Here is a 14,176-nt window from a genome sequence, read left to right on the forward strand (position 1 = left end):
CCACATGCTTGTTAAACTCCAATAATTAAACAGAAGTCTATGTTCCAATTTAACCCTGACTGGACTCAGTACTGTACCAGGTAGGGCCTGGGTGGTGGCAGTGAGAAATAAAATGGTGGCACAGGGATCAATAGATGGTGAAACGTCCAGGGACCCTGTGTGATCGCCACATGTCTGCTTTCCCCCTTTGTTCACCAACAGGGTACGGCCTCACTGTCCCCTCCCCACAAAGAAAGCACCTCTGCCACTTTGGCCAAGAAACAAAGGAAGATATATTAAAACATTATAACACAACATCACCTGTAAAAGAATTCCTGCCGAGTCCTCACTGCATACGAAGCAGTGGCGTAGCGTGGGTTGTCAGCACCCGGGGCAAGGCAAGTAATTTGCGCCCCCTAACCCGTGGATTTGCGCCCCCTAACCCGTGGATTTGCCCTAACCCCAGATGTTGCGCCCGGTGCGGCCGGCCCCCCCCTGCACCCCCCATGCTACGCCACTGATACGAAGGAAAACTAAATTGTATGCACATGGGATGCCATGTGCAACATCCAAGCACAAGTTTATGTGGAAGGTGAAGTAAAATTTTGTACAAATGAAACATCTGGCAAAGGGAAAAAAATCATTCCAAATGGAGAAAAACAATATTTTATTTTATTTTTTTTAAGTTCTACTGTTCTATTTTCAGGGACATTTACAAAGCAAAGTTGTCTACATAAACCTCCTTTTTGAAGTCAATTAACATTAACTTGTCACTATTAGTGTTTTAAACCAGCACCTCCGCCTCAAAAAGCCTCTAAATTGCCATATCATCCAGAACAGGGAATGTTGTATAACAAAAGGCAAAACAGTGTGACAACACACACACACACACACACACCACACACCACACACACACACACACACACACACCTCAAATTCAAAGGACAGAAATCTGTAAAAAAAAATAAATTGCAAGCCCTTCCAAGCTAGCTCCTTTGAGACTCTCCCATCCCTCTGATAATTTGCATCTCATTTTGCAACCAGGGATGGATCCCTAAAGAGGTCCTGCTGGTTGTGGATCAGGCCTGCCTTACAGCCAGCCCTCTTCAGCCAGGACTTTATTATTACTCATTCATAATTTGTTAATTTTATTGTTATGAATTCCTTAAGTCATTTATGTACCTTTTGGGGGGGGGGGGGGCTGGATGTGTGGAGTTGCCTGTCTGGTTAGCAAGACACTCTTCATGCAAGGCATTGTTGACTTCATCATTACTATGTCCAGTCTGAGGTTCAGCCCTAGAACCATTTTCTGGAGGGGAACAAGCTCAAATAAGAGCTCTTTATGGAAGAGGACCATTTTGGCTGCAGTGGGTTGTTGGGTTAGTTGTTGCTTTGGATTCTTCCAATACGCAGATGACTAGGAGGGAGTTTAAAAGGAAGATCTGCAAAACACATCTCTTTTGGTGATCCGCTGGTTTTGAATTCCTTTCACACCACATTCATAGAATCAAATAATTGGAAGGGATCCTGGGGAACATCAACCCCTTGCAATGCAGGAATATGCAGCTGTCCGTTATGGGGATCGAACCTGCAACCTTGGCATTATCAGCACCATACTCTAACCAATCGAGCTATCCATTCAGGTCATGTCTGACACTTATGCTTTGCTTATTTCCTCTAGCTTCACCTGGAGTGTTGCATTTTTTCTCTCAGTGCCACCTTTAAAAAAAAGGCATTTGGGAATAAGCAAAATAAGCTTTGCCAGCTGAAGCAACACTGGTCTTGCGAACGCTCCCTCTTTCCTGCAAGCTAATCCACCATGCTTAATCGAGATCATCAACACCACGAGGAACAAATTGCAAATGCATGAGGACTTTCAGGCAGCGATTACAAGGGGAACAAGACTTCAGGTAGTCTATTTTGCCATCTTAAACTGTGATGATGCAAATGCATTTTGCTAGCATTATGCCTCATCCCGCAGGTTAGCAACAGATCCATATCCCCAATTACGTGGCTCTATTTCAGTGGTGATAGCTAAGGAGGGGCAGCCTCAATTGACTTCTTTGGGACACGGAAATGTGGATAGGAATGCAAATGATAACATTTTGCATTGTCTCTATGGAATGGGAGGGGAGATGTAATGCATGTCCTTCTTGCTCACTGGAAACCTGGACGTGATGCTCTCATCAGCCTGTTCTCAACTGGCCTCTCTCCAGCTGTCTTTATGGATAACTTACAGGCATTCTTTCCAACATAAAAAATGGTTATGTTAAATTGAGTGGGGTGGGGAGGCTTCATAGTGCACTAATAGAACAAGACAAATCAGTCACCATCATGAGATCTAGCAACCTGCTCTGAGCTCTCTCTTTTTCTATCTTGTTTGTTTATTTTTTAAAAACACTAATGCGTAATTTTTATTACCTTTAAGAACTTTCACCCTGAAATGAAGGCAACAACAAAGCAAGAACAGTCCCAAACAGTGACAAACAAAATTCAGGGTGGTTGTCAGGGAAGAACAGGTTGGGCAACAGAGAAAATTGCTTCAGCAGGTTACGAAATCTTTTTCTACAGATGGTATCAATAGGACCTTGGATGAGAGGTGCTTCCCCCTCTAAGGAACTCTTCAGAAGTGAGACAAGATGGTCCTTAGGGGCTTTGTTGAACTATATACTTTAAATTCCCTTTCAGTGAAATACATCTGTATCTATACATTCCCCCACATTTCTCAGACTTCTTAAAACCTGCCTCAGTTTCTGCATTTTGGAACATTTCTTCTTCAAAAAATAATAACTCCCCAGAATATAAGGGGTCCTAGTGTCAAGATCTTTCACACCACAAACTTTTAAAAGTCTAAAGCAGAGTGTAGTTTAAGTGGGGAGGGTCTTGCTTCTTTTTGCAGAGGGCTTAGCTACAAAGTAATTTTCAGCATGCAAAAGGTGTGATCTCTGTTAGTCAGATGCTCTGTGTGTTTGTGCAATTGAGTGTGTATATTTCCAGGTATCAGGCGGGGGGGGGGGAGCAAGCTGCTATAAAGAACAGGCGTGAACAATAAGTCCACTCACCTTTTTTGGTGGGCAGTGTTGTGTCCAGCCATCCGGGCCCCTGCAGTGATCCAGCGTGGGTACGGGGAGTTGATGCTGCCCTGGTGATGTCCCAGCCACGTCACTGGTAGGGCCATGCCCAGTGTGGCCCAGCTGGCCAATCAGCACCAGTGGGGGCATAGCCACAGGAAATTTAACCACGGAGTGGTTGGGGGCCTCTCCTCTCTCTACCTTTTGCCGGATCTCCCAAGCCACCCACCCTCTTTTCATGCTTTGCTCTGACATGACCTTGCTATGGACAAATGCCAACCGCCATATTGTTGGGGCCGGGTAGGATTTTTTTCCACTTGGCAAATTGGCACCAGCCATTGGGTTTTTGCCTACCTTGTAGCAATATTCACAGCTTTGTGAGGTTAGGCATTGAGTAAGCCTTTCTTTGGATGGAGGGGAGGTTGTAGCCTCCACCTGCCCCTTCTCGATAAGGGTATCCTGTTAAAGGGATCCAGGGGTGTGGATCCTGTCCAATGCCTGGACATGGGCTAGGGCCATGCCATGACCCCAACGGGAACCCCTCGGGGTGCCTCTATTTGATGTAAGTCATAGGGCTCCCCTTATTGGTCGTTTACCCTTAGATGGACTTCCTGCAGACAGGTGAGAGTCGAGATATAGCCTGGCTTCACCCAGTGCCTAAGCCAAACTGCTCACATCTGTAACCAATAAAGTTGTGGCCTATTTGAACCCATAAAGGAAGAGCCCAAGTGCTTTAAAATGTGTTCAGTTTCCACTGAAGATTGAGGCTCTTTGGACTTTGTAGGAGATGGCCAGTGGCCTGCAAGCTTGGGTACCAATTCTAGGGACTGGGTGAAATGGTTCCCATGACGACTGTAGATCTTTGGTTAGGATGGTAGAAGCCACAGCAACACCCTTGCCCTGGTTCTCACCTCACGCTGATTCAGTTTGCAACAGTAGGTGCACATGCACACACACACACACACACACACACACAGAGAGAGAGAGAGAGAGAGAGAGTCCCGTTGTAGCATTGTAAGAATAAATTTCAGAACTTCCAGTAATAACTCTTCTTCTAGATAATAAAACAAAACAAGTGAACCAGAGCATATCAGCCAATATCATCAGAGGGTTGAGGGGAAGGGAATAGCTGAGACATCTAATCAATCTTCCATTAGCAGGATAGATTTCGCCCACTTTCTTCTATAATTTGAGAAGCTGAATGGCTGGAGGGAGGGAGTATGTATCAATAGGCCACCACGCATCCTTTTGCCTATCAATTCACAGCCCATGCCCGGTTAAGTAGCAACAAGGAATTGTTAGAAGTTTGTGGGTTTTTTTCTTTTATTGCTGTTGTTATTAGCAAACAGGTTTTGGGGTTGCGTCTACACAGCAAGAGCCTCCATTAAAAGTCAACAGGGCGTCTCCGATGGGAGTGGATAAGGGTGCAGTTATAACAAACAGAAAGCTGGATGAAAGCAATAGTGGTTACGTTGAGAATTCCAGCGGTGTGGCACAGACCTTCTGGTGGGAAGAAAAGTGATGCCCAGCTCAGATTTCATCTTCCCTACTAGACACCTAGCATGAGCTAAGCAGATAGGTAGGGGGAAAGGGATGCATTATAGAACTAGGTTTGCATTTGGGGTTATTTTCTCAGGGGCTGAAAAGCTGTTACCAAGAATAACATGACGGTGCCCTAATACAGCTAGGGAGACGGTCTTCATTCCCTCCTAGAATGGGGCATGCACTACTGCATCTTCTTCCTAGAGCACCGTTCTCCACCTCCCATCAATTACAAAAAAATAAGAGAAAAAAGATTAAAACAGCATGGTTAATACAGCAGCAGCAGTAGAGACATCCATGAAAATTTTCATATGTTCTTCCTCTCCTAGCACAACAGACTCCTCTTGTCATCGTCTAGGATCAAGGTGCTTCATTAGAAGTGACTCCATTGCCCTTGTTGACATAGAAGGGGCGGTAGTGGGACTGCAAATGGAGAAAAAGAAAAAGCACAGGGTGATTTTAGATTAAGAAGCAGATGGATAGACTTGTTGCCTTCTGCATATCTGATACCCATTGCCCTCCTTGCCAAATGGAACTGCAAGGAGAGACAGCTCATCAAACTCTATAAGGTCCTGTGTATGCAAATTATTATCATAGACTCATAGATTTGTAGAGTTGAAAGGTACACCCAGAGTCATCTAGTTCAACCTCTCCAGTGCAGAAATCACAGTTAAAGCTTCCCTGACTGACGGCCACCCAACCTTTCTTTAAAACCCTCCAGTGAAGGAGAGTCCACCACCTTCTGAAGGAGTCCATTTCATGGTCAAAGCAGAAAGTTTTATAACATTCAGTCAGGATCTCTTTCCTTGTCATTTGAATCCAATGGTTCAGGTTCTACCCTCTGGAGAAAACAAGCTTACTCCATCGTCCACCTGTCACTTCAGATATTTGAGGAAGACTATCAGAGCACCTCTCAATCTTCTCTTCTCCAAGCTAAACATACCCAGTTCCTTCAACCATTCCTCATAAGGCTTGGTTCCGAGATGCATTGTTGTAACTGTGACAGTTGTTGACACAGATCTGTCACAGTCAATCTTGAGCCAGATTGCGTAATGTGAAATAACTGGATCAAAATGGTAACAAGGAATGGCTCGTGAAATTTGATTCAGTCCAGGTTTAAAAGTGAATACTTTCCAAAACAATATGTGAAGCGAAGCACATACATCCTTTGAAAATTGCATTTCTCTAAAGATTGCAATGCAGTTCCCCAGCCAAGTGATGCGTACAAAAATGTATATAAATGCACATTTCTTGAAAATGACATGGAAAAATGTGGTATGTGGGGAGAAAATGCTTTGCATAAGTGCATAGATTAAGAATCATTGCATACAAATGTGTGTCTGTTGGGATATTATGTCTATTAGTATTTTTTTGCGAATAAAGATATACATATTCACAAACTGTTGTGGCAGTGTGGAGAACTCAACTTAGAACTGGAAGAATGAGAAATCAAGAAAACTGAAAATAACAGATAAACCCATTCCTGCTTGTAACAGCAGTCTTTCATTTTTGGAATTTTTTGATCCAGTGAATTTCCTATCTTAAAGAGAGATGGTTAGACGCAAACCCCACTGTATTAGCAGCATTCCTAATAACCCAGCTGGTAAAAAAAAAGATTTATGCTGATTGTGAAGTGTTTGCAATGGGTGGTGGACAGGAACCACCTGCCCTTTCACTTGGCATCACTCTCCCTCCAAGTTCCTGCTGTTCAGCACTGCCTGGAGTATTAAAGCCATTTGCTTTATGGTGCCAATTTTGTACCTAATTAAAGAGGGGAATCAGCTACCCTTTAAATAACCCTCAATGGGCTGGTGGGACAGGCCTCCTCAAGCCGTGCCGCTGGCTGCTAGGACTCATGTTTACAGGCCTTTTTCTAAGGACTGGATTACTCAAATACATATTTAAAGCAGCTTTAAAAGCAGGATTATTGGCCCAGTAGACCATAAAAGCTCCTGCCGAGTCTCGGCAGTCCAGTGGAAGTACATCTATTCTGGGACATTTAATGCTCTTTATTTATCAGCTCGATTGTTTGCTTTTGGGTATAACTGCAATTCAAGGACCAAATGGCTCTAGCTACTGAATGCACATAGAAGACCAACTTAGCATCGTTAGTGCAGGAAGATGGTGGAGCTGGGCAGTTGCTAGGGCTGTAACCTGTTTCAGCATCTCCAGATAGGACTGGGAACATCCCCAGGTGAGCTGCTGCCATTCAGCGTAGGCCAGACTGTGCTAGCTGCACAAAGGTCCTGATTCAGCATACAACAGCTTTGTATATCCCTAGAACCTGGAGGCCCGTCAGTTAAAGAGGCCAGCTACTCTACTCAGTTACTCTAACAGGGGCAGCTCCAAAATCAAGCAGGATCCATCTCGGGTGAGAAACACATCCTTTGCAAGCCAATATGATTCCCAGCATCACCAGGCAGAGCTGAAAGTGCTCCCCATCTGAAGCCCAGGAGAGCCACTTTCAGTCAGAAAAGAGTGAGCTAGAGCAGTGTTTCCCAACCTTGTGCCTCCAGCTGTTTTTGGCCTACAATTCCCATCATCCCTTGCCACTGGTCTTGCTAGTCAGGGATGATGGGAGTTGTAGTTCAAAAACAGCTGGAGGCACAAGGTTGGGAAACACTGAGCTAGAGGAACCAAATGTCTGATTCAGTATAACACACTTCCAGGGCCTTTCAACTTTCAGCCATTGGGAATTGAGCCCACAACCTTCTGCATACTAGGCAGAATCTCTGCCACTGAGCTGCGGTCCTTCCTGGACTCCAGGCCCAATTGAGAACAAGCTGTAGTTCCCTCTGGAGGTGCAGGAGACTCTAGAGCATATTCCCAGTTTGGGTGGCCAGCTGAGATGAAAATGGCCCAGATAATCTAGCAAATTACACCAAGGATTGCATTCAACCTTGGCCAATCCCCAGGAAGCCAGTGGCAGGCATTGCCCAAAGTATATGTGATTACACCACATTATTTTTTCACATACTCTCTTGCGCACACAAAGGACATACCCATGCAGATTTGTGGAGGAGGAGATTAATGCCCCACTCCGGTCATAAAATGATTGCTCTGCTAAGCAAGGATGGGCTGGTTGCCATCCCCAACAGGGTCCTCGGCTCCACTACACAGTTCTGTGTCTAATTTATTCCCCAACACACTCCACCCAAAATCAGTGGGGTCTTGTGGTGGGTCAGAAAAAGTTACTTGGGTGATTGGATCAGGCATCTGAACCAGGGGAAAACACCTCCATCCCCTGGGAGCCACCACAAGAAGCTGCCTTATACTGAGTAAGATCAATGATCCATCTAGTTCGGTGTTTCCCAAATTTGGGTCTCCAGCTGTTTTTGGACTACAACCCCCATCATCCCGAGCTGACAAGACCAGTGGTCAGGGATGATGGGAACTGTAATTTGAAAGCAGCTGGATACCCAAGTTTGGGAAACAGCAAGCTAGCTCAATACTGTCTTCAGTAGCTGGCAGTGGCTCTCCATGGCTTTAGGCAAGGTCTTGTCTGGCTTTGTTTGGAGATGCCAGGGGCTGAACCTGGGACTTTCTGCATGCAAATGAGATGCTCAGCCACTGAGCAATGTCCCTTCCATCCCTCTTATCCATATGAACAATTAGGCATGCAAGAGGGCCAAAGATTCATCCTCATACAGGCTGCGGATGTCAGTGTTCTCAAGTAGCTTAAGAATTTATATTTTTTTTTCATAATTTTGAAAGGCTTAGGCTGTACTGTCATGATCCAAGAATGGTGAAATTTGCAAGCCTCCTGTCTTCTATCTGAATGCCATGCAGTTAATTATTTTTATTAAAAACAACAGCCGACAATCAAGATTCTCTTCATCAACAGAGCTTAGCCACTATCTCTTTCTTTGATCCTCCTTAATCACTTTCTCTAAATCCTGAGTTGTCTATGGAATCGTGCTGTCTTTTTCTCCTCTGTAGATGTGAAGCACATGAGGAAGAGCAGAGGGGGAGGTAGGATATTGTACCGGAGCTGGTGTTTTATCACTTTATAGCCCTATTTGATAACTAGTATTCTTGTGGAACCGCTTTGGGAAATCCATGACTTGAGGGCTTTGCAGCGCACAGCTGAGGACTCAGATGAAGTTCAGGCTACCTTCTTGGTGGGTAAGCACCAGTAGCTTATTCAGAGCCTCCTGACCAGAGGACACAGACCTGCCACTCCCTTGCAAAAGCCAACATCTACAAAATAGAATGAGGGCCATTTAACCAGCCAGCCAGCTCCTCCAGAGAGGTGGAGCGTCCCATATTTCATGCTCTGTCAACCAATGTAAGGCTACAGTTAGCTCCAGAATTTTGGGATGCCATCCCACCAGAGACCTTCATGGCTCCATCCCTGTCATCCTCTCAGATGTAGGTGAATAATTGCTTACTCCTTTCAAAAGCTAGGGCAACTAGCACATTTGTCTCTGTTCTTGACCATTTATCTGTGTATTGTTTTGGGAACAGTTGCATTTTTAGAGCTATAACACCAACAACAACAACACTTTCTGATGGTTGATGATGGTGGTTGTCATACTGTGTATTTCTTAGGAGGTTTCATGTTGGAAAAAGGTGGCATGAAAATTCTGTAAATAATAGTAAATGGATGGGGAGAGTTCTTCCCCTGTCCTCGATTTACAGTGCAACGTATGCATGTATTTTGTCTCCATTGTTGAAGGAAGTGTGACTTTGAATACCAGTTGGTGGGAATCACAAGTGAGAAGAGTGTGGTTGTGCTTGTGGGCTTCCCATTAGAGCATTTGGTTGGCCACTGTATGAACAGGATGCCCAACTGCAGATAAGCCTTTAGCTTCATCCAGCTGGACTCTTCTTATGGAAACATAGCATTGTAGAGTTGGAAGGGACCGCAGAAGTCATGTAGTCCAACCCGCTGCAATTCAGGAATTATGGTTAAAGACTCCCTAACAGATGTTCTTATGCTCTTAATCCCACTCAGTTAAACAGAGCTTACTTTCAGGTAAGTAGGGTTAGGGTTGCAGCCCAGAAGGCCTTTTGGGTGGAAGGTGTGAAAAGCGCAGGTCTAATGACTTACCAGCATGCTCTGCTTGGAGGACTTCCATGTCTGAGGTTGCACCTTAGTGGCTTGGTGCCTCACAATGGAAGGGTAAGCTGGAGGAGACACAAGGCATCTGTGGTTATTATTCCCGGAAGAACCTCCCTTGCATGCCGCTGGGTGCATTCCAGAGTTAGAGGGACACCTTGTTTAAACATAAGACTGAAAAGCACAGCAATTCCAATGCAGCCAGGTGAAACTGGGGCATTTGGAATGAATATCACCCCAGAGAAAAGACAGAAAGAGAGGATGAAGGGAGAGGGGGAAGAACTCATAGAAGCCCTGAAAGTACCATTCTTGGTATAGAGGCTCCCGTCGGACTGCTTGCTGAAATCTCCCGGTGAACTCTGGCCAATTGGGGGGAACTGATAAGGCATCTTGGTCCCATTGCCCACTGGAAAATAGAAGAAGCAACATTACATTGAGGTGGAGTAGAAAATGCTTCTCTCCACAAATCTCTGCACATTTTGGCCAGATCCTGTGAGCCTCTCCGCCAGGACTGCAGATCGCGGAATCAGCAATAGTCCCTACCACAGGCACAAAGACAGGATGAATCTGCTCCAATGCAGGAGTAACTAAGTAGGAGGCACACACTTCTTTGAGTTAAGAAGTGGTGGGGGAGCATAGAGCCCACAATTTGGGTGTCGCTTCTTCAATAAAAGCAGGATTGAGAGCAAGAAGAACTCCACTGGAATCAAGAAACAATGGATAAGAAACAAATTTCTATGGCTTTCACTGGCATGAACCTTGATGCCAAGTTCTCCTCAAATTTTCCAGTGTTGCAGAATAAATGGGTCCTGGACCTCATCCTGCAAAGATTTCTGCCACTAGAAGTGCAATATTTAATTGATTAATCAGTTAGGTTAATTGCTTTTCAAAAACCGTTTTAACAACTAAAGAGGTGTCTCTGATAAATTGTCCAGCAGATGATGGTGGTGATAATAGTTGTTTTAAAAACTGAAGACAAGCACTGCTTTAAAAGAAGCACCTCCCATCTTCTCTCTTTCAAAGGAAAGAAAACTTCAGAGATGATCCCTGTACTGACATACTGACATATCCATGATTCATTTAAAAAGTGGTAAGGATGCTTCTTCCTCAGAACTATTCTTTTTATCCATATGCAAATATATCCACTTGTTGTCAATTATTTATCAATTAATTGAGTAAAACACATGTGTGTACTTGGCTAAGATTTCTTTAATTGAGTGCTAGCTTTAATTTCTGGCATTACCATAATTAGCTTGCACATTCCTGTAAAAAAATCCTTCTCAATTTGAATTTTTACCCTGTGCAGAGCTGTGCATAAGGCTTTGCTGGAACAGGGCCTCTCCATCTTGCACTCTCTGCGTATCTGGGCCACACTGACTTGTATTTATGGATGCATTCACACAATAAGGTCTGGTTTACAATGCCCTAGAAGGATCCTTTGTGGTAATTTGTCTTTGCCACCTCCCGGTGTTGTTTCGTGTAATGTTTGCTAAATGGTGATGCAGGGGTTCGGTGTAGCTGCTTGCACAGAGCCGTAACAAACTGCAGTGTGCACTCACCAAGAGATGCTCCCACCAGTATTTACAGGTTCATCTGAATGGGCCTGAAGCAAGGAGCAAGTTTGCTGTAGTGAATGGCAAAGGGGCATTGCACTGCTTGCCTGCCCGTCCTCCCACTGAGTCACTGCTGCATACTGGGAGGGAGGGAGGGAGGGAGGGAGGGAGGGAGGGAGGGAGGGAGGGAGGGAGGGAGGGAAGGGGCCAGCATGGTACAAATTCACCAGCAAGAGCACCAGATTGGCTCGACTGGCTTGTTTCCAGCCCGCCAACCTTACTGCCACCTTGTCCCTCCCTATTTCCATCCTGGTATGCAGCAGCAACTCAACCGCAGGGAGGTCAGGTCAGCTGTTTCCCACTGGGGGCCACTCACTGACTCCAACATATAACTGACATGATAAATAACAATGATTTTATTATTTAAACCCTGTTCATATGGCTGTGTTGCCCCAGCCACTCTGGGTGGCTTCCAGCACATATAAAAACATAATAAAATGTCAAACATTAAAAGCTTCCTGATACAGGGCTGCCTTCAGATGTCTTCTAAAAGTTCTGTAGTTCTTCATCTCGTTGACATCTGATGGGAGGGTGTTCCACAGGGAAGGGGCCACTACCAAGAAGGCCCTCTGATAACCGAGAGAGTCAATATCTGTACAAACTGTACATGGGCAGGCTCCATCTACAAGACTGTGGGACCCTTGAATAGATCCCCAGTTGTGCAGACAGAACCTATGTGTGTACAGCTTATATGCACTTAAATATGGCCCTGGAGGTGTGTATGGAGTAAATGAGCAGAATTCTGCTCCCTTCTCCATCCATGTTCACTTCAATTTCTGAACCATGCTACACTGACATGGGGAAACAAGAAAAATGGGGAGAGGAGGCATGTCGTCTTCATAAACTGCCTTGTTCCCAATAAATAATGAATATACAGTATATATACCAGAACTCGTAACGGACAAAGAGTGGTTGTGTAAAAGAAATAAGAGTTGGTCCCCAAATTAAGTCGCAGCTTTGGGATGGGAGGACAGGTAGGGGTGCCAATGGGAGACCAACACAGAGAAGTGAATGGATCCTTTCATCTTACATCCATGCAAGAAACTTTTCCATAGCTCATATTCCAAGGGTTAACGGTGCAGCTTTACACTGTGTCAGATCATTGCTTCCTATTAAACATAAGTAGAATCTTGCTGGATCAGTCCAACTAGTCCAGCATCCCTTTATCACAGTGGCCAACCCGATGCCCATGAGAAGCCTTCAAGAAAGACCTTAGTACTCCCACTTGTATCAGGAACTGGTATTCAGAGGCCTGTTGCATCTGATAGCGGATGTAGAACATAGTTGATGTAGCTAGTAGCCATTGATAGCCTACTCTTCCATGAATTTGTCTAAACTGCCATTACAGCCATCATTACTACACCATGTGGGAGTGAACCTCTTAGTTTAACTATGTGCTGTGTGAAGAAATATTTAGTACTTCCTTTTTTGTTTGTCATGAATCTTCCAATAGACATCTTTGTAGGATGATGGAGATAGCACAGTCAGTAGAGCATGAGATTCTTAACCTCAGGGTCACGGTTTGAGCCCAACGTTGGGCAGAAGATTCCTGCATTGCAGGGGATTGGACTAGATGACACTCGTGGTCCCTTCCAACTCTACAATTCTATGATTCTATGACCCCAAGTTCTGGTATTATAAGAGAATGTATCCATTCTTTTCCAGTGGATAGCTGGAGAAAGATCAGGACCACGACTATTTTCTCCAGCCTCCCCCAACTATGGGACCTTCAGATAACTGAACTACAACTCCCATCATATCTGACCATTGGCAATGCTGCCTGCAGCTGATGGGAGTTGGAGTCTAAAACAGCTTTGGGTCACTAGGCTGGGAAAGGCCGGTCTACTCTAATGATCCAAGGCTCTGACCTAGACACAGGTACAAATGGTGAAAACCTAATGGCATTGACCACGGAGACATTGAGCCTTAGCTCAGCAACCAGAGATCCTTCCCACAAGCCCAAGACGCCTGAACCCAAGACCTCTAAATTTAGACCTGTAGAGAATATCAGCCCCAAGCCTGATTCATTCTGGGGATGTGCATTTTCATCCCTAAAGTCCTTGTATTCTGATGGTCTGCTTGCTAACACATGCAGAGTGTCTAGCTCAAGGTCATGGGCAGGTGAGGGTGTGCTGTGCTCCAGGCCCTTTAAGGATTTGCATTCTTCAGCAGGAGGGTGGAGCCTGAGATGAGCTGTCATGCCTAGGGAGCATCAAAGGGCTCAGTTGAGTCAGTGCTCTTGTTGGAACAACTCCTCTGCTCGTTGAGTTCTGTCTGAGGTCCTCAAAGGTCTACTACCCCTGACTGTCCTAATTTTCAGGATTCTAACTAAAGAACCCATCCTGACTTTCTACTCCACACTGCCTGCCAGACCTTCTCAGCCCTCTCAGGGGCTCTAAATCACCAGCATTGGGCAGCAGTGGCTTTTGGGAGGTCCTGCTAGCTCATGCTTTTTCTTTTTAAATGAAAGCACTGAGGGGTTGGACCCGGGACCATCAGCTTGCAAAGCAGATGCTCTCCTGCTAAGCTATGGCCCCAGGGGTGAATGAAAAGATAGCAACTCTGTAAAAGGGAATTGACAGGGTAAGGTGGAGTGGTGCACCACCAGCGGCAGCATTGAAGGTGTGAAGAGTAGTACCTTTCAGGGAGTAAGCAGAGTTCCCTGCTGTAATGGACTCCTCTGCAGTCTGCAAGGCAGAAAATTCCCAGGCTCTGGTGTTGTAGTTGCCTCCTAGATGAGAGAATTCAGTTAAGGAATTAGTTGGTGTGAAAACAAATTAGGTGACTAAGGATTTGCTAGGGGTGGACTTACCTGTCTATTTCAGTTTCAGTCTTCAGTTCAGTTTGGCACAATTTCTGCATCACTGCACTTATTTCTTTTTTTTTGGGGGGGGGGAGTCCTCAATTTT

At 45.1% G+C, this 14,176-nt stretch overlaps 1 protein-coding gene across 3 annotated transcripts in view; it reads right to left on the bottom strand.

The window, feature by feature from the left end:
• Window positions 1-1,169: 1,169 nt before the first annotated feature.
• The window catches only part of TRIM29 (tripartite motif containing 29), a 47,161-nt gene continuing 34,154 nt past the window's right edge, over window positions 1,170-14,176 (bottom strand). The window contains exons 6-9 of one of the 3 annotated variants that reach the window (XM_028708385.2): window positions 13,906-13,998; window positions 9,959-10,060; window positions 9,646-9,722; window positions 1,170-5,015 (exon numbers count right to left, since the gene is read on the bottom strand). In XM_028708385.2, the coding sequence (XP_028564218.2) occupies window positions 4,953-5,015; window positions 9,646-9,722; window positions 9,959-10,060; window positions 13,906-13,998 (335 nt within the window). In that variant the 3' untranslated portion in view covers window positions 1,170-4,952. The remainder of the gene's footprint in view (window positions 5,016-9,645; window positions 9,723-9,958; window positions 10,061-13,905; window positions 13,999-14,176) is intronic. The other 2 variants (XM_028708386.2, XM_028708387.2) reach the window with 2 other exon arrangements.

This window comes from Podarcis muralis, chromosome 15, assembly GCF_964188315.1.
Source record: "Podarcis muralis chromosome 15, rPodMur119.hap1.1, whole genome shotgun sequence".
NCBI lineage: Eukaryota > Metazoa > Chordata > Lepidosauria > Squamata > Lacertidae > Podarcis > Podarcis muralis.